Raw genomic sequence first — 19,879 nt, 5'->3', positions numbered from 1 at the left:
CGAAAGAAATAGCTCCTATTTGGAGGCTTTATTTTTTCTTAGTATATTGGCTAGGAGAGAGAAAAATATCGTTCATTATATATCGTCTCTTATTAACGCGTCATTGAATTTTCCGTTTTCAAAATGTGACCTTTAACCGCCAAAATCATTTTTACCGGTCTTGCATTTGTGTGAAATAATTTATCCATCCTACACGAAAACCATGAAGAACATTTCCAACTTAACTTAATTGATGACATGGAATAAACTGGCAAGAGATTATTCCTCTTCCGCGCACACAAAGACTAGAAATTCTTACAAGCTATTATTTCCAGTCTGAAACACTTCCGTACCATCACCACGGTTTTTTATAGAACGAAAACAACACCAAAAAGATTTCCAGATTCGCGAAAATTGTTCTTTGTTTGAAATCGTTTTGCTCCTACTTTCCAACGTATTAACCCGCTGTCATATATCTTTTTAGATAGATAAATTTCAGCCAAACTACGACACCAATTATGGGAAATTAAAGGGTACAAAAATTCGCTAGCTCGTGATAATCTCCTTTGTCGAAAATTTGATCCTATTGTAAAGCTGTTCCCATTGAATCGAGTTTGGTAGCTAGTATCGCTGCGACACTTTCAGTAGAACCGTTTGCGGGAATTTTCCTGATGCTTTGGTAGAACATGATTCCAATCACGACCAGCACCACCACTACAGCATGGCCAGCAGGATCAGGAAAAAGATTTTCACGTTTGACATGCCGGACGTTTTCGGATCTTCCCGGTGTTCCCGGGGTGCCTCGAAGGTGGCCGCAGACGGTACGATTTGGCTGCGATCTTCCGACAGCAAAGACGGAGCTTCCAGTTCGTAAAACTTGATCGCAAGCAGGTCGTGATTGTCCGACAGATCACCGGTGTTGGCCGAAACGCCAAAATGATATCCCGTTGGCAGTTTGATTCCGGTCACTTGGAAGCACTGCTTAAGGACGTTTTTGTTTTCTAGATCGGTTGAAACTGCAAAAAAGAAACTTGAGTTGAAGATTCAATGTTTTTTAGATTTTGGTCTATTTAAAGCTTACCCGTGAGAACGTCATTTTCGTAACGTATCGAAATCATCGTGTCGTAGTCGACGTTCCTGAATTTGGCCTCGCAACCTGCCAGCTGAGTGTGGGTTCCATCACGATCGTGATCGTACGACAGGCTTCCGTTATTGACCATAGCACTTATGTACGGGTGCTGATGCTGCAATTTAAATTTTGAAAAAATCGTCAGTGTTCTAATAGCGAAGAAATGTTGCTGCAGTTGCCTACATTATGTGGCCCGTTGTGATTGCTGTAGGTATCCAGGATGATGGCCAATCCCTGGAAGTAATCTTTGCTGCCGAATACAGGACCCGTTTGCAGCCGTTCCTTGGCGTACCAGATGGCGAACCCATCACCGTACAGGTCCTTGCCCTTGCCGTTGCACCTTAAACGTCACGTGAAGTTCCCAGTTGATGGAGGTACATGCCTTGGGAAAAAGAAATGCATATCCATGGATTGAAATCAAGTTATTATGATATAAGTTACTGAGTTATATTGAAGACGAACTGGAGGCGAAATTTCTAGGTATACAGATTTCTAACAACTGTTTTAGTATTACTTTCAGTAGGTTATTGTTTGAGGCAAATTTTAATTCTCGTACAATTAAATTTTAGGAATGACTTAAAATGTATGTATAGGTAAAGCTAGATGAAAACCAGAATGCTTTGGGTAGAAGAAAGCGAAAATGTAAACTAGGGATTTTTGCATTGAAGACAGCTTGAAAGAACTTCAACAGCAATTATCCAACAGAAACCTTACTTTTCGTCAAATTTTTATCTTATAATATTTCATTGCATTTTTCCCCTTTTTCAACATTTGTAAAAAATATAATTAGCTTTAAATGAATGGATCGTACGAAAATATTTTAAATACTAACTAGCGTAGAGCATCTCGAGAATTTATTTTCCATAGCTTATGACCTTCAATGGATGAATATTTTGAATTGATCTAGATGCACAACTGTATTAACCAAACATACAGCAGATAGATAATGACGTGTCTCCTGTTGAATGATCCCGAAACAATGTAATCGTTGTCAATTGTTTGATGAACACTTCATATTCAAGCAAGTTTAACATCGGGCCACTTACCATGTGGTTCCAGATGGCTCCACTCTTCGATTGCAGATCCGGAGTGAGGCGAACGTAGCTGTTCGTGACGAAGGTCGATCCTATGAAGTCCCAGTATGGAATGGTCATTCCGGATCCTAAAAAAATGAACGAAAATAATATTTTTTTTTTTTTCATTTGAAATTTTGACTCGAACAAAGCCTTGGCGTTACACTCACCCTGGTATGGTTTGATGAGCGAGTGCTCTCGTTTCATATAATCGTTAGCTTCGTACTGCTGAAGACTGTCACGGACACCGTAAGTCAACAGGACCAAGGTGCAGATCGCCAGGCTAGCCTTGTTTCCTACAACGTCCTTCGACTGTCAATCGATGCCATTTTACGCTAAGCTGTTATTCCGGTTCGGGGTGTCTTTCTTTCTGCGTATCGGAAACGTTCAAATTAGGTTTAACTATTCCGAAATGTACTGATTCTCTAATCAAAAGTTGGAACTCGTATTTTCTACTAATTGAACCGTAAGAAACTGACGATCGGATAAATGAAAAGAAAACAGCCGTCTTTGAGCTGCTGCTGGCTGTCCGATGATGATGCGGCTTTGACAGTGGCAATTCTGAATCTACATTTGAAAAGGTTGTAAAAGCTTGCTTCTGGCTGCGTGCCTTTCCTTTCGAATAGAGTTAGGCGATATTGATGTTGAAGGATCTGGTGGTACTTTAAACGCCTGAATGGCGACAACTTTTAAAGCGAAGAGTGGAGTCATGAACCCTGAAATCAATTTCGACTTGCTTTTGCGGTTCTTTCTAGCTGTTTTAATGAAATTTAGGTCATGTTTCCAAATTTTCTTATATGGAAAAAATTTTCACTGTCAGATGCCATTATTGGTTGTGCGGTTTTTTTTAGCTGTTTTAGTGAAATATAGATCATTTTAGGTCATGTTTTCAAAATTTCTTATATGAAAAAAAAATCTTCATGGCCAGATCAGTAGAAATTTCTCTACTGTTTTTGCTATGCATTTATTTAAAGCGGTTTCGAACATTCAAAAAGACACAAAAAAATTCGGAAGATTACCTTGCATTTAGAACGCAAGAATGAATTCAACTACATATTCCCAACATTTCATCAATCCTCCTAAGTTTATGCTAACAATTTTTCAATGTAAAATGGTTTCTTGTATTCTTAATTCGATTCAAATTGCTATTTTTTCTTTAATATACAGCATTATTTAATAGGAATATAAATATACCTACTATAAAAAGAACAAAAATTCGTCTAAATTTATAAAATATATATTGATGTATGAAAATCTATCTACTAATGACAAGTTACACTTTTAAACCATAATAAATTATAATCTTTGCTAATTTAAAGCTATAGGATATTGTATGAAAGTATAGTAAGGAACCCTGTAAAGTGTAGAAATAGTGGAGTAATTAGGGACTCTACTTTTGAAGGAAATCGCTAACAAGCTTGTTGAATTCTTCTGCATATCTCAGATGAATGTTGTGCTTCCCTTCCGGAAAAACGTGTAAACTGTAAAGGAAAAAAAAATGGAAAATTTTCTTCAGTTTCATTTGTACGTAAAGTTATCTGAAAGTTGGCGATGCTAAATTTGAATAGCTATTCTATTGATGTTGGTAGAATTTTTACGATATAAAACAGTTAGCCAAATGTTCAATTTAGCTATTCTAATCTACTTTTGGCTAGCCGAAAATGAAAAAAAGGATTTTTTTTTCAATGGACCCGATTGATCTTAACCGATTTATGGATTGGATAAAATATGTAACAAGTGTAACAATGCCCGATGTCCGAGAAATTGGAGAACGGTTGCCATAGACCGATTGATTTAAGTAATTTTGTCCATCAAATTATGTGGTAGGATGGAAAAATTTTGTGAATAAAATGAATAATGAAAATGATATGTAACAATTTGGTAAACCTACTCAGTATCCCTGATGTTGTTCATCAGCATCGGGATATGTTCCGGTATGATCATCGGATCTTTGCTACCATGAAGAATGAATGTGGGTGCCGTAATTTGCTTCAATAGATTGCGGCAAATGTCACCCTTCCTTGGTCCGTTGTAGATTCTCAGCATGCCATCGACCCAGGCGGACCAGATTTTCGGAAATCCGTCAGCGCCGTAGATCTTCTCCATGGGAGCTCTCATACGTGCGGACCAGGTGCTGACATCACGCATTTCTGAAAATAAAATTATCGTTTATTCCATATGGGCGCGACCTGTTGATCATATAGATACATAATCTATGTACTAACTTTCGAACGCTAATGCCTCTTCCTCGGCAATGTAGGCGTTAGAGCCCCAAATAACCAACTTCTCGATCCGTGTTGCGTAAGTGCCGGCCATGATGAGTCCCGTTATTCCACCATCGCTCCAGCCAAGAATCGAAAAATTCCTGAAACCGATTCGCTCCATCAGCTCGCAAGCATCCTGGGCGTCCCGTTCGTAAAAATCCTCCGAAAATTCCTTATCCGGTGGACGAGATTTTCCGTATCCGGGCGGATCCCAAGCGATCACCTTGTAGCGGGGCAGCAGCCCAGGCAGTTGCTCGATCTGTGGCTTGAAATCGCTCCAAGCGGTTCCGAGGGCTCCCGGAAGCAGCAACAATCCTTTCTCGCCCAATCCGGCCTCCACATAGTGAATCGACGTTGAGTTACCTAATTTCACTTGTTTTTCCTGCGGTTCTGGTGCGAGCGATTTCGCAGTACTCATTTTTCGAGTTGAAAAGTGGCCACATCCGGCTACCAGCCGCTGACATCCGCGAGTGCCAAAGCGTATCATGACGACTTATCGTACCTTCAAACGCTCAAGAACTATATCAATTTGGATTCAAATTTTGATTTAACCTCGCCTTGCAAATTTTTTGGTCTATACATAGATGCAATTGTCCCTTTAAAATATGGATAATATTTTTCATTTTCATAAATGCCATAATTTTTATCAGATTTTCCAATTTCATCAAAGCCATTTTTGTCCGAAGCGTTGCGTTCTTTTCCAAGCCGAGATGCGAACCAAGTTGCCGCGTACGGGCGAAATCGGCAGATGAGCGGCAAAGTTGAAATTTTTCATAATCCACTGGCGCCGGAAATCTATTTTTTCGTAATAATTTATGGGCAATATCGCAATATTTAGATATTTAGAATTCTTTCTTTTTTTTTAGATATAGAGTTTGAAGTATTTATATGTTGTTTAGAATTTAGTTTTTTTCGGTAACTTCCATACTATTGCGGATGATATTCCATGTAATGTATGTCGTTTTAAAGCTAAAAGTATAAAAAATGTTTCAGAATCGTTTAGAACCAATTCAATGCTATTTATTTTTTATTTATAAGGAAAACCTTTTAATAGTTGGCAATATTGTTTACATTAAAAAAAGGTAAAACTTTGCTTGTTTTCATTATCCATTAATGAACTTATGGACTTCTGATAAATGTGTACACTCAGAGGAAATCTTATTATAAATTTCATAAGATGCATCTTATGAACCACTTTTTTGCGTCCAAACTAATTTTTCATAAGTCTTATGAAATTCTTTCAATTTTCATACGATGTTCTTATGAAAAATAGAAGAAACGGCATTGTGAAAAAATGATGAACACATTCATTCATAGCATCAGTTTTTTTTTTCATCATCTAACAGTACGAAACAATCGTTAGTTCATATATTCAAAACGAATATTCGAACGTTCTGTTTTGCCTAGCCGATAACTCTTTTTCACATTATTGATGCATTCTGTCGTGACTGACGCACCTTTTATTATCATAAAACTCCACTTTTCTTTCACTGTTCACCTTTCTTTAAGATTCAACTTAAATCACATGACGGAAACAAACAACCCGTGCTTCTCTACAATACTTTGTTAACTGACGACAGCCGATGCTCGGTCGACCCGATTCGATTTCTCTCTCGGAGAAACTTTTCAACCATCGAACGCTCTTCTCCTTGATGATGATGATGTGTGTGAGATGTGATGGATGGATGCTTATTCTCAAAATCTCACCTTTGAACTTTAATAAACTATCTCGTTCAAATTCTCTCGCTGAGCTTTGCATGTTGCCAGTCCACAATTCAACGGTTATAACGAATAGCTCGATTCAGAATTAATTTATATATATATCAAATAATTATAAAACAATTACGCTTTTTATCACTCCAATTCATCTAACGCATAATTTTCATATTTTTCTATTTCACTCCCAATATTCTCTACATTCGCCTCCACCCGTACAGTGGTACTTCTATCGACCAAACAATTCCGTTCATAAACTTCCATTAATTTGAAAGTTTAAAAATATTTATTTTGTACAGGAATCCAATTCATTATATTTCTTAGTGCTTTCAACCTTAATCTATATTTTTAAATTTACTTTTTATTACTCTTTGGACATTTGAGAAAACGATATTTTAAAAATTATTGTTTGATAATTTTATGACTGATCGATCATTTTCCAAATTACTTATAGTTCACTTTTGTGGGATACCATACGAATCTGTAACGGAAGTTAATCGTAACTTTCTCATTATTTCCACTGATCACCACTCAAGTAACACTGTTTGATTTAGAAGAGGCTTCTTATAAAACTTAAACTTGATCTTGTAGTCGGTAATAAAACCAGCTATGTTGCTTGGCAATTAACTCAGAAAACATAAACTACAAAAGCTTCTCTATCAACCTCTAACTTTTCTGCTATTTTTATATATTTGTTTATTTTTATTCTTCAACCTTTACCCATTGTTTTTTTTTATTTCTGTACGCCTATGTTCGTTTTCAAATTTCAGCCTCTCAAACCAAGAACCTTATTTTTTTTTACTATTGACTTGACTTGACTGTTTCATACATTTCTCTGATCTTTACACCATGGCTTATGTCTTGGTCACTAGACACTTTACCTTTGATTTAACTTTGAGTTATACCTTATTTTTAGTTTTACTTTTAAACTAACACTTTACTTCTGACTTATAATTATTTTTTTTTTATTTGAACATTTTTCGCGATCAAACATGATCATTATTTTAATTAATCACATGTTCCCTAGAAGTGATCATATTCAAATTGGTTGTACAACTAAATGTCTAACTAACTAACCCTAACAGAATATTTTTAACTTTGAAAATTGCGAATAAAAATCATTGAGATCTTTACTCACCCATAACATATTAAAAAAAATTTAGTTCTTTCATACTATTTTAAGCTAAAAATAGTTCGATCTTTTTTTTTTAACTACGTCACTAAATGACGCAATTCAAAACATCTCATTCTATCGTCTTCCTAGCTTCTCATGTTCGTATCAGTTCATGTTAGTAGAGGACATTCAATAAATTTATTTTTTTCTTAAATCTTCAAACCTTCTAATGCTTAATTTCCTTGTCTTATAATTTTCAGATCATTACTTTATACTCATTTCATTATCTCTTCCCTTATTTCTTTATTTTATCATTTAATTCTCGTACCTAACCATTTAATGATTCATTACCATACTTCTTATTTTGCAGCTGGCCGATCCTTCATTGGACTTGCCCTTAATTCATCTTTTCAGCAAGCCATCAATTTCACTAGCAGTTTATTATACGTAGAATATATTTTTTTTCTTTTCAACTAGTTCTTTTTTCTAACTTGTCATTTAACTTTTCGCCTTTTTGTGTTTCATTACTTTCCACTACCTATAAAGCTGAAACTTCTGTGTCGTCATACCACGACCTCTTTTTTGTTAAATACGCTTTTTAAATATCATACGAACTTGTTTTGCAGATTGGCTACTAAACTCTATTAGGACTTTTTTTTCTTTTTTTTAAACTTTTGTTATTTACTATCTACACCTCTTTGTGGACTTTCCTCCCATTTTGGTATACATAATTTTTACTTCTTTTATACGTCAATAACTCTTATTTCCTTAATAAAACTTTGTTAACGAATAACGCAGCTTCATGGTCTGTTCTATTATCTTCTTCTCTTTGCAAATTCTTCTTCTATTTATTAATCGTTTTTTGGCTTATAACCTTAGCAAAGTCAATGAATAAAATTCCCTTTTATTTTAAATGTCGTAACTTTGAAAATTGCGAATAAAAATCATTGAGATCTTTACTCACCCATAATATATTCAAAATTTTCAGTTCTTTTATACTTTTTCTAGCTCAAAATAGTTTTATCTTTTTTTTAAAAACTACGTCACTAAATGACGCAATTCAAAATATCTCATTCTCTCGTCTCCTTTTCCTAGCTTCTCATATTTGTATCAGTTCATGTTAGAAGAGATTCAATAAATTTTTTAAATCCTCAAACCTTCTTTCCTATGAATGCTTAACTGTCATCTTATATTCTCTGGTTAAGGTCTCTGTTTCCATTATATTATTACATTTTCATTGTTTTATTTGTCCCAATTTATCTTTAATTTTTTCTTCTTCTCATTTCCTCGTCTTATCATTTTCAGATCATTACTTTATACTCATTTCATTATCTCTTCCCTTATTCCTTTATTTTATCATTTTATTCTCGTACCTAACCATTTAATAATTCATTACCACACTTCTTATTTTACAGCTGGCCCATTCTTCATTGGACTTGCTCTTAATTCATCTTTTCAGCAAGTCATTAATTTCACTAGCAGTTTATTATACGTTAAATAAATTTTTCCTCTTCAACTAATTCTTTTTTTAACTTGTCACATAAATAAAGTTGAAACTTCTTTCTCGTCCTAATGACATCTAGATCTTTACTTTGTCTGATCTCTCCAGTATTTGAATTAATAATTGTTTCATTATTTCTTTCCTTATTTCTTTCTTTCATCATTTAATTTTCTTACCTCATCAAATGAAGATTCATCACCAAACTTCTTATCTTGCAGCTGGCTGATTCCTCTTTAGACTTGCTCTTAATTCATCTTTTCAGCAAGTCATTAATTTCACTAGCAGTTTGTTATACGTAAAAATAATTTTTTCCTCTTTAACTAATTTCCTTTTTTTTTCTTTTTTTTTTTTTTATTGCCTTTTTGCGTTTTGTTTTAAAGTGGAAACTTCTCTCTCGTCCTACCACAACCTATATTTTTGTTAAATACGCTTTTTAACCATCATACCAACTTGTTTTGCAGGATGGCTACTAAACCCAATAAGGTCTTTTTTTTTTAAACTTTTGTTATTTGCTATCTACACCTCTTCGTGGACCTTATCTCCCATTTTTGGTATTCATTATTTTCACTTCTTTTTCACGTTAACCATTTTCATTTCCTTAATAAAATTTCGTCAACGAATAACGCAGCTTCAGGGTCTGTTCTATCATCTTGTTCTCTTTGCATATGTATCTTCTTTTTTTAATCGTTTATATGGCTCATAACCTTAGCAAAGTCAACGAATAAAATAATTTCCCTTTTATTTTAATGTTTTTACTTTACATTATCTTCTCTTTCCATTTTCTTCTCGTCTTTTTTTTAATCGTTTTATTCGCTCTTAACCTTAGCAAAGTCAATCAATAAAACAGTCTTTACCATCGCAATCACTCAACCTATTATCTTCTTCTCGTCTTATCTGTCCAGCTTCTTCAGTTAATTATCTATTCAGGATTTCATCTCTTATGCTTTTTTTTTTTCAACTTTTACCTTTCTGCTTTTTATCTTATAATCTTCACTTTTTTATTACTTTATTGTCCATTTATCATCTTGTTTCTCAAGTAACAACTTCACTTTTTTTTTTATAATTTTATCTTCTTATTGTTTCAGTTTTACCACCTCAATTCTAATCTTTCATACTTCTTATCTTTTCATCTTGTCATTATTTCTTAGTTTTTTTTATCTCTTCTTTTAATTGTAATCTTTTTTTTTCATATTTTCGTCATTCCATCAACTTTACTTATCTTACCCTCTTTGAACATTTTTCCTTTTTTCAATTTATTGAATCCACAATTGACTTTTATTTACCTTAGGTTGACCCGTTGGGGACTTTATTTATCCCAAGGGGCTCTTTTTTAACATTTTTCCAATTTAGTCAACCCACTCGGGACTATCATTCACCCTAATGGGACCCTTTGAGAACTTTATCTACCCCAAGAGACTATTTTCACATTTTTCAATTTATTCAACCCACTAGGGACTGTCATTCACCCTAGTGGGACCCTTTGGGGACTTTATTTACCCCCAAGGGACTATTTTTTACATTTTTTTTCTCAATTCAACCCACTAGGGACTGTCATTCACCCTAGTGGGACCCTTTGGGGACTTTATTTACCCCAAGGGACTATTTTTCACATTTTTTTTTGAATTTATTCAACCCACTAGGGACTGTCATTCACCCTAGTGGGACCTTTTGGGGACTTTATTTACCCCAAGGGACTATTTTCCACATTTTTTTCAATTTATTCAACCCACTAGGGACTGTCATTCACCCTAGTGGGACCCTTTGGGGACTTTATTTACCCCAAGGGACTATATGCTCTTTTTGAAATTAATTACTCCTATTTTAGATTTTTTTTTTTAAATATTTGGTTCATCGCACTCATTAGTTGCACTTTCCTTCAAGATTTAAAAAATTTTTGCCTCGCCTTGAAATGGATACACAAAAATAAAAATTTGCGATACACATATCATCCACACCTCCAACATCTCTCACATTGGAACAGCTAAAATTTTCGGTCGCCATCTTACAAAACATGAACTTTTTCCAGCATCAAACACTCAAGTATAGCACATTTCATTGTTGGAATCTTAGTACGCTTCAGTCAAACATATTCTCTGAACAATACTTACGCGCCTACCGACATGTGCCATTGTCGTGACTGACGCACCTTTTATTATCATAAAACTCCACTTTTCTTTCACTGTTCACCTTTCTTTAAGATTCAACTTAAATCACATGACGGAAACAAACAACCCGTGCTTCTCTACAATACTTTGTTAACTGACGACAGCCGATGCTCGGTCGACCCGATTCGATTTCTCTCTCGGAGAAACTTTTCAACCATCGAACGCTCTTCTCCTTGATGATGATGATGTGTGTGAGATGTGATGGATGGATGCTTATTCTCAAAATCTCACCTTTGAACTTTAATAAACTATCTCGTTCAAATTCTCTCGCTGAGCTTTGCATGTTGCCAGTCCACAATTCAACGGTTATAACGAATAGCTCGATTCAGAATTAATTTATATATATATCAAATAATTATAAAACAATTACGCTTTTTATCACTCCAATTCATCTAACGCATAATTTTCATATTTTTCTATTTCACTCCCAATATTCTCTACACATTCTTCCATTAAATTCGGAAGTCCGGACTTCCGACTTCCGATAAAGAAAAGTGAAGAATTAGAGTTTCGAAAGTCTGTGTTTTGTTGCCAGTTCACCAGCGACGTTTCTAAAACTTATATTAAAATTCACTAAACTGAATCGTTCAAAATTGTTAATTTGTGGAACAAAGTGTTGATTGCAAAGTTCTTCGAAATAATGAATATACTCTACGTTGATTTCTTCTCAAACCAAATCTCTGATGAGGTTTTCTTAGTTTTTTTTTGTATTTTAAAACGTTTTCACTTACTATAGCCCAATCTAGCATTATCGAAAAAAAAATCTGGCTGCTATCATCGCCAAAGCTTAAGCCATCGTCAAAGCTTCAATCGTGAAATATTGCCAAACTTTGAAAGCTTAAAGCGAAGCTTTTCGCCCGAAACCCAAGCTGCCCGAAATCGAGCCGTTGAATTTAGCAGCGTCGCTTCCATTTTCGAACCGTCGAGCGTTCGTCGACAAAACTGCGCGAGTTGGATTTCATTCACGAACAGACAGTGCCAGCGAGAGGACGTACTTTGCGTAACGTCCTCGCCAAAAGAGAAAATAAAAGAATCAAATCAATTTGTGCTTCAAGTGACGGCGTCATCTGTCCAAGAAGTGTTGGTGTAAAGCGTATAAACAGTGAATAGTGCAAGTCTAGCCGTGAATATTTTAACTTTTCATTGAGACTGCAGCAAAACGCCTGCAGCACTGTGAAGTAGGGTAAGTATTCCTAGATTAATAAGCTAGAGGGGCGTAGCGCTAGAGCTGAGCCACCCAGCTTCGGCAGTAACGGCCGCCATGATGCTTTTTCACCACAGCGGTTCTCACGAAACACCCAAAGTACAGCCGCGTAAAAAGTAGGGGAAAATCGATGAAAGGGACTGATAGGGTTTTGGGTGAAGGGTCTGATGGGGTAATTTACGACGCAGGCGTTTAACCGTTAAGCCCGGGCTTTTCTGGCGGTGGTGAAAAGCAAAATGGCGGCTGTTAAACGAAAGTCGTTGAGCGGCGTGGAATTTGAAGGCGGCCATATTAAATTTTCGATGAAAAAATTATGGCATCTGGTTTGTCGAGTAGTTTCTGAATTTTAATAGATTTTTCGAGTTAGCGCAAATCTGATCGATTTTAAACATTATTTGTAAACAAAAGTAATCAGGCTTCCATAAAGCGGGCCATAGACTACACAAATTGGCCTGTATAAATTCGATGATTCCGCGTCGATTGTTTGATCTATGCTCGCCCACACACTATACAAACATATTTCACGCGAACACAAATGATTGCTGTCGAAAACAGCAACAGCAACAAAAAAAACCATCTCCACCCCGGCTGGGAGAATGTTTTGTACAAAATATTTCGATCCCGACCGATTCTACTCCAACCGTTTGGGCGCTCATTCAAGCAGTGCCATACACTATGCAAATCGTGCTCACAGCGACAAAATTTCATCGAATTTCATCGCATTTGTACAAATGTTGTGTAGTCTGTGGCCCGCTTAACGGGTCTGTTATCATATTATCAAATATTGGTTGAAAAGAGGTCAGATAAAAGCTGTCAGTATTAAAACATTTAAACAAGTTAAGATGTCTCTTTTTTCATTGAAATCAGTTATATCAAGATTAAAATACTAACATCCTTTTTCTCGTCAACAGTCACAAAAACGCGCGCGCCACAAGATGGCGGACGACGAGCAATTTTCCTTGTGTTGGAACAATTTCAACACAAATCTCTCGGCTGGATTCCATGAATCCCTCATCCGGGGCGACCTGGTGGACGTAACGTTGGCCGCCGAGGGCCAACTAGTTAAGGCACATAGACTCATCCTTTCAGTATGCTCACCGTATTTCCGGAAGATGTTCACCCAGATGCCGGCCAACCAGCACGCATTCAGTAAGTATCCCACTGCATCCCCAATCGATTCTGTCCCCGGGAAATGAAAAATTGATTTTTCGTATCTGAGCGGCTGCATTTGCGCACTCGCGTTATAATGCTACCCTTCCGCTGTTCATTCCACAATTTCTAACGGTTTTTTTTTTTCTTTCTTTTTCCTTTCCAACAGTCTTTCTGAAGGACGTAAGTCATTCGGCCCTGAAGGATCTCATCCAGTTTATGTACTGCGGGGAGGTAAACGTGAAGCAGGATGCTCTGCCGGCGTTTATCAGTACAGCGGAAGCGCTACAAATTAAAGGACTGACTGAATCGGTAAGTGTTACTTCTTAAAATATTTTTTTTTTTGAATATTCATATTATAGAGATTTTCAGCTTTCAGTTGGTTCATCACTTTTCTAAAGATGAATAAGGTTCATGTTAAAAAAAATGTCAGGCATACATTCTCTCGTTTAACGCAAGGTGTACAACCAACAACAATTTCAATGTTTCAAAGCTCAAACTTCGCAAAGCATCTACTTAAACAAATTGTAACTAAAAGCATTTCCATAAAATACCTAAAAAAAAATACACTAAATTCTTGCGATTCGATCCTGATCTTGACTTATAAAGACGCTAGATCAAAAGAGATTTTGATAAAATTTTGAAAACCATCAATTTGTTTCGAAACTTGTTACTTGGCACTTATTTGTGATATTTTAAAATAAGAATTACACTTTTTATTGCCATCTTCTGAATCGTCAATTTCCAATATTTTCTGCATTACTAGACCCGACAATTTTAAAAACACTTAAAAAATGTTTGTCCTTTGATGTTTGTCAAAAAACATAAAATTGTAATGTACAAACACAAGCAAGACTAAAATGCAAAATAATGCGAGTTAAATGGGTTAAAGAACACAGATACCTATAACAAAATTGACAAACATTTTGTCCTCCTTTTTTGCTTCTAACCTGACAAAGTTGCTAAATCTTTTTTTTTATCTTGCCCACTCTTCAAACCTCCTGAACGTATGTTTCATAATTCAATATTTTTTTTTCTATATCCACAGGGAGAAAGCGCACCCCCACATCAATCACCCGCCAAAGAAACCTCCCATCACATAGTATCGAGTATGGTCAGCATTCCATCGAATGCATCCTCTCCCCGGGCGAAACCCATCCAGAGGACGCGAATCCAGTCGTACAAACCCGACTCGGAGGACGGAAGCGACCACGAGAAGATAGTACAAATCCAAGCCCAATCCACCCCGATCGTCGCAGCAAGCAGTAGCAGTAGTGGCCAAAGTGCAACCATCGTCACCACCCAAGTCACCGCCGCCCCGCAACAGATTCAGATTCTGCAGCAGACAGCTCAGAAAAGAACGATTACGCAACGAGCCTCGATTACCCCGCAAACGACCCAGATCATGAAACGAGCTAAACTGTCCGACCCGTTGGAAGCCACGGAACCGACTCAGATCCAAACGGTGCAAATTGTCAAACAAATCACGCCGACGCCCCAGCCATCGATCAGCTCTGAACCGGAATATGTCGAAATGCCTATCGAAACGATCAACCCTAAGGCAGAACCGGAATATGCTGATGATCCATCGGAAGTCGAGGCTATCGATACGGAACACGAACAGGAACAGGCTCTAGCGGAACACGAAACAGACCATGACCAGGGCGCGGATGATTCTGCAAACTATGTGGAAGACGAAACGTATGGTGACATGAGCAAATATGACGAAACTTACTTTACCGAGGGTGACGATGCTAAGGCCGGGGCCTCTGGATTTGGCACGGAATCATACACGGAGGGAACATCGACAGACCAGGCCGCACAAGGTAGGTGTACATTGACTTGGTACCATTTTGGGCGGGAATCAGTGGCGTTTTGCGGTAGCTGTTGTCGTACTAGCACTTCTAAGGAATTTTTTTTCTCGAAATAATCAGTCGAGAAAGTCTGATCTTTGCCATCCACATAATTTCAAGAGTATTTTTAAGAACAGAACTATTTTTAAACACAGTCAGGGCCTATGTGGAATAGGGGATACTAACACTCAAGTATGAGACCAAAAATCCGAAACAGGAAAAAAGTGGAACAGTGCAATGTTTAAAGTTTTAGTTGTTTTTGAAAGACATCAGTGAATAATTGTTGAAAAAAGTTAGTGATATTGAAGTGTTATTGGAACCAGTCAACGCAAAATGGAAAAAAGCGGATTGCAACAATATCTCAAGGTACGTCACACGATCAGTTTTGATCATTCGTCCTCCCCTAGGCAAAGATCAGAACATTTAGGAGAAACTAATATCGCGATTAGGCAAAACACCTTATAAAACGCACAATCATTCAGGTCACGAAGTCTTGTACAGACAGCCACTGCCAATACTCTTTCCCCCCGGCCATCCCGAAGGTTCCCTCGCGAAAATTGAATTCTTGAATTTTTTTGACCTATTTTCACCGTCCAAATTACTAAAAATTTTCGTATGGGGGCCATTAAGGATCGCCACTTATCCATGTTATAGAAGTAAGTCTATCAGATCACATGTCCCTGTTTATTAAATGCTGTCTTGTTTTCGGTTTGCCTTTCGAAAAACTACGGTTCCCCCGAAGTTTCAATTGTCGCCCTGTCATTGTGGACCAAATTCCGATACAAAGCGGAATTAGGTCAATCATACATTTCTTCAAGCAAAAAACAGGTGTATCACCTGTTTTTTGTGAGTGAATCATTAAAAGTGCTTCCACGGTTTTGATGGTAAGTGTAGTGCGATTTCCAATTAATCGATTTTAGGAGGACCGCAGAAAAAAACAAATAGCAAAAACGCTAATGAAAATGAGATGAACACAAACTATCGACAATATCAAGTCAAAATCAAATCGAAGGTTGATCAGGTGGGTATGAAACTTTTCTATCTATATCTAGTAAATAAGCATTCCCTCAATTTCCCTAAATCGTCGCTGTCCGCCCGAAAAAAGATGGTCTGCTCGCTCGTTACATCTGTCCACCTTGCCTTCCCTCTAATATGCGCTGCAACTGATTTCTAACATTTTGTAAATGTGAAATCTATCTTTTGCATTTATGAATGTAAGACAATCAGCTGCCTAAGCTGGCGCCTTTGCAACTATGTTTAGGTCATCTCCGATAGCAAGCGTCATCGCGCTGCTGTAAAGAGGTGTTTCACTAAACAAATTTGCACATTTGGTTTTCAGTTGTCATCGGAATCAGAGAATTTACACCAAGGTAGGTACGTAACGACAGGAAATGCAGTCTGCATGAAGTCGTCATTGAAATGAAATAACTGAATACTTCAGAGCCTTATTGGCCCGTTTAAAGGTTTTCAATAATACAATTCGGAGTGTACAACATGTGTGAACCAAAACCTAAACGAGAGCAAATCACTCGGAATCAAATTCCATAATTTGAGTTTGATTTTTATTTAAACTTTCTACCAACGAACGAAAGTTTATGTTTTCCAAAAACAAAATTTATCGAAAAGTGTGAACCGAAACCTAGAGGAGAACAAATCTCGGAACAAAATTCCATATTTTAAGTCTTGATCTTGATTTAAACTTTCTTTTCAGTCGAACAAAAGTTCACGTTTTTCTTTAAAAATTAAAAATTTCGCTTATTTTTAGCGTAATGATAAATTTTTTATTTGTTGTATATTCTCGCAACAAAGTGCGAAATTGTTCAACCAAATCTCGTACAAATTGCAGTGGTATATTTGTCTCTTTAGATAAAACTTGAAATTAAAACGGAATAGCTGCATTTCCTGTCGGAATATATTATTTTCACTAAGTATGCAATACAACAATTTCATGCAGAAGCGCATTTCATTTGTTTTAGGGACATCCCCACGTCTCGGTGTTGTCGAAAGTTTCGGATGCTAGGAAGTTTTTCAAATAACATTTTTCATAGTTCTATGTTAAACTGAATTAGGAAATAAACATTGCTTCGTGTTTTGTTTCATAAAATATGACATCCCTGAATCTTGTTTTTAAAATATTCATGAATCTATAATCAGTTTTGAGATAGGAGTGTTTTGAGGTTAGGCAATTCAGTAATAATTCCCAACTAGAATTATTCCCTATTAATATATAAAAATAGTTCATACAATTCGGTTCGGTATCGCATGCAAGAGCTTTTATTTGTAAATCATTGAAACGGCAATTTCCAAACGAAGAACTTACTGCTAAGCTGGATCTGTTAGGATATTAGATTAATTATTTGCCTCAACTGGAAGAAATTGGTTCAAATGAAATAAAATAATCGTTGGATTTCCAGGACTCAAGAATAAAAACAGCCAAATAAAATCCAATTTATTCCCATTGATCAACGGAATAAGAATTTCATTGGTAGTTAATGTTTTTTAGTCGAACGGCATTGAATAAATTCCATTCACTGATGCACATACGCTGCATCAAAAACACGTGTGAAAATATTAATTAAATGAATTGAATAATGAAGACATGGAAAATGAAGCCGCCGATTGTCGGGTTAGATTGATTTGACTATTAATATCTCTCACCTGTGTAGCTCCGAACATATTTTGTAATTCTTTTCATTTGTTCTGCTTTATTTTCACCGAGGCTTATCATTATCAACATTAACACTTAAACCAGTCCCCTGGATAAACGGAGAATCATCATCAATGATCAAACAAATTTTGCAGCCGATGATTGAATTTGTAGTCATTTGTTGCAGTTTGTTAGAGAGAATTAGAAGGTTTAAGTTAAAATGAGAGAAACCGGTGCTCAGAGCGAGTGAAAATGTGCCGTTGTTTTTTGTTTTTTTTTCTGGGATTTTAACGCTTTCGCGTTATTCATCCCTTTCATGAAAATGTGCCAATTGTTGCAACTTGTTAAGCAGTTGTTGAATTTTGATCATTACCATTCCAAATGCAAAGAATTCTCTCCCCACTGCAATCCCTCGCTTAAACCGGTCCAGTCACCCGCGTTGCGGGCTAGGTGTAATGCAAAATTTTGCTCGAAATAAAAAATTGCATAAATAAAGGCGAATTTAGATACCATGCACCCCTGTGTATCGCCTGCATTTATGCAGCTAATGTATTCAAAATTCAGCCCGGCCTGCAATAAATAGGTAACACAGTTAATATCCTCTTTATCGAAGCAATTGGTTAAATTGAATTAGTCAAATAATTTTAATCCAAGCTAAGTTTAATGCTCTCATCTAACGAATATTCATAACAAAACGTGCAATTCAGTACCTTTTTAGTACAGTACAAATCGAGCGTTTTTGAAAATCGGTACACCTCGTGCCCCTGAATGTTTCCCGACGAAGATAGTACGTTTTGGATGTTACATATTTGCCTAGTGAATGAATGGCTCATGTTTTTACTAGATCGTTTAAATTCAAATGAACACTTACTCAGTTTCAAACGGTTTTGATTTAATTTTAATTTTTTTTAAGAGGATGTTGCGTGTGTAACAAAAAAATATGAACAATTTTTTAATTTCAAATGACAATGAAATTTTTTTTTTTTTAATTGGTTAGCTTTCAATACTCATGTATTATAGTTTTACAGTAATTTATCTGTTCTATTAGTAAAATGCATAGATTTCAACATATTTCTTATTTTATTAGTATTTTTAAAACAACAGTTCAAAATCAGAAGAATTCAAAATTTTGTAGGTATTCTAGAACTCAGATTTAAAAATACATTTTAAAATTACGAATACTAAAATCGGATTTAGGGAAACATGAATTGTTGACAAAGTTTATAAAAACAAATGTGTAAAAAAAATAAAATTTCGATTTTCTGAGTTTCCTTTGGGTCTCCCCTTCGGTAATTTTTGAAATTTTAACCTTCTTTTGCGGTTAGGGGCTATATGACCCCAACTGTACTTTCTCGACGCGATATCTCAGGAACAGTTAAAGCTAGTTACATGAAATTATCTGACTTTTCCTACAATGAGAAGTTTTGCAATTTCTCATTTTTAGATTTTTTTTAATAGGGTTACCAGAGTCACCCAGCATAAAAAAGGACAATTAACGGTTGGGGTCACAGACTCGGGTAGACCAAAACGGTTATAAAATCAAAACTATTGAACCGATTTTTACAGACTACAATTTTGAAATCGTCCAAGTGTCTGCTATCAGATGCTTCTTTAGAAGTTTTGAAGTGCTTGGTTTTACAGACCACAGCTGGTTATTTGAAAAGTTCATTTTTTTTCAACTATTTTTTATGAGGATCAAGTAAATTTTATGAAAAAAATTGTCGATCTGTTCAATTACATTCAGTTTCAACCGATAGTGATGAAGAGACTGATAGGGTAACCAATTCTAGTATTATCATAGAATTTCAACATACTGAGGGCCAAATCTCAGGTATATTGACTTATACTTTATGTTTTTTGTTACCCTGAGAATATCTACTCTGAAATGTGAAATTTATTTTTAAATAATATTATAAGAACTCAAATACAACACTTGAATTGAGTAAAAAAATTATATCTCCACATTTCATCAATTTCCGGTTGATATATGGCTCTGCGCATTTCTGGAATCTCTCGTTCGTTCTTCGGGTTTCTTAATGTGATGAAAATATCACAAAAAAAAATTAAATTTAGTCAGTTTACATA

General features: G+C 35.9%; 3 protein-coding genes across 52 annotated transcripts in view; 1 reads left to right on the top strand and 2 right to left on the bottom strand.

Annotated features, from left to right (window-relative positions):
* Positions 1-18: 18 nt before the first annotated feature.
* LOC129738345 (vesicular integral-membrane protein VIP36-like) lies at positions 19-2,496 on the bottom strand (the record flags this gene model as incomplete). The annotated part of the gene is given in 8 exon segments (XM_055729529.1): positions 19-658; positions 661-696; positions 699-995; positions 1,061-1,223; positions 1,292-1,444; positions 1,446-1,490; positions 2,155-2,270; positions 2,352-2,496. Coding segments are annotated over 8 exon segments (993 nt in total), but the record flags the coding sequence as incomplete, so codon positions are not given.
* Positions 2,497-3,402: 906 nt separating this feature from the next.
* LOC129739785 (valacyclovir hydrolase-like) lies at positions 3,403-5,051 on the bottom strand. Its single transcript, XM_055731304.1, has 3 exons — positions 4,407-5,051; positions 4,073-4,331; positions 3,403-3,662 (listed from the first exon to the last, which is right to left on the bottom strand). The coding sequence occupies exons 1-3, from the start codon at positions 4,930-4,932 to the stop codon at positions 3,572-3,574; spliced, it is 876 nt and encodes a 291-aa protein (XP_055587279.1). The 5' UTR covers positions 4,933-5,051; the 3' UTR covers positions 3,403-3,571.
* Positions 5,052-11,889: 6,838 nt separating this feature from the next.
* Positions 11,890-19,879, top strand: part of LOC129746062 (modifier of mdg4-like) — a 96,902-nt gene continuing 88,912 nt past the window's right edge. For 25 of the 50 annotated variants that reach the window (XM_055739640.1, XM_055739772.1, XM_055739704.1 and 22 more), the window contains exons 1-4: positions 11,891-12,124; positions 13,057-13,294; positions 13,464-13,606; positions 14,343-15,120. In XM_055739640.1, the coding sequence (XP_055595615.1) occupies positions 13,081-13,294; positions 13,464-13,606; positions 14,343-15,120 (1,135 nt within the window). In that variant the 5' untranslated portion in view covers positions 11,891-12,124; positions 13,057-13,080. Of the gene's footprint in view, positions 12,125-13,056; positions 13,295-13,463; positions 13,607-14,342; positions 15,121-19,879 lie in introns of all 50 variants that reach the window. The other 25 variants (XM_055739523.1, XM_055739496.1, XM_055739531.1 and 22 more) reach the window with 2 other exon arrangements.

Source organism: Uranotaenia lowii, chromosome 1 (assembly GCF_029784155.1).
Source record: "Uranotaenia lowii strain MFRU-FL chromosome 1, ASM2978415v1, whole genome shotgun sequence".
Classification (NCBI taxonomy): domain Eukaryota; kingdom Metazoa; phylum Arthropoda; class Insecta; order Diptera; family Culicidae; genus Uranotaenia; species Uranotaenia lowii.
This window is presented reverse-complemented; position numbering and strand designations above follow the sequence as displayed.

Excerpts from the sequence above, each read along its gene's own strand:
- LOC129739785 (XM_055731304.1), bottom strand. The coding sequence starts at position 4,932 with ATGATACGCTTTGGCACTCGCGGATGTCAGCGGCTGGTAGCCGGATGT. Across the intron at positions 4,332-4,406 it reads AGAGGCATTAGCGTTCGAAA|AAATGCGTGATGTCAGCACC; the intron begins GTTAGTACATAG and ends TTTTATTTTCAG. Across the intron at positions 3,663-4,072 it reads AACAACATCAGGGATACTGA|TTTACACGTTTTTCCGGAAG; the intron begins GTAGGTTTACCA and ends TTTCCTTTACAG.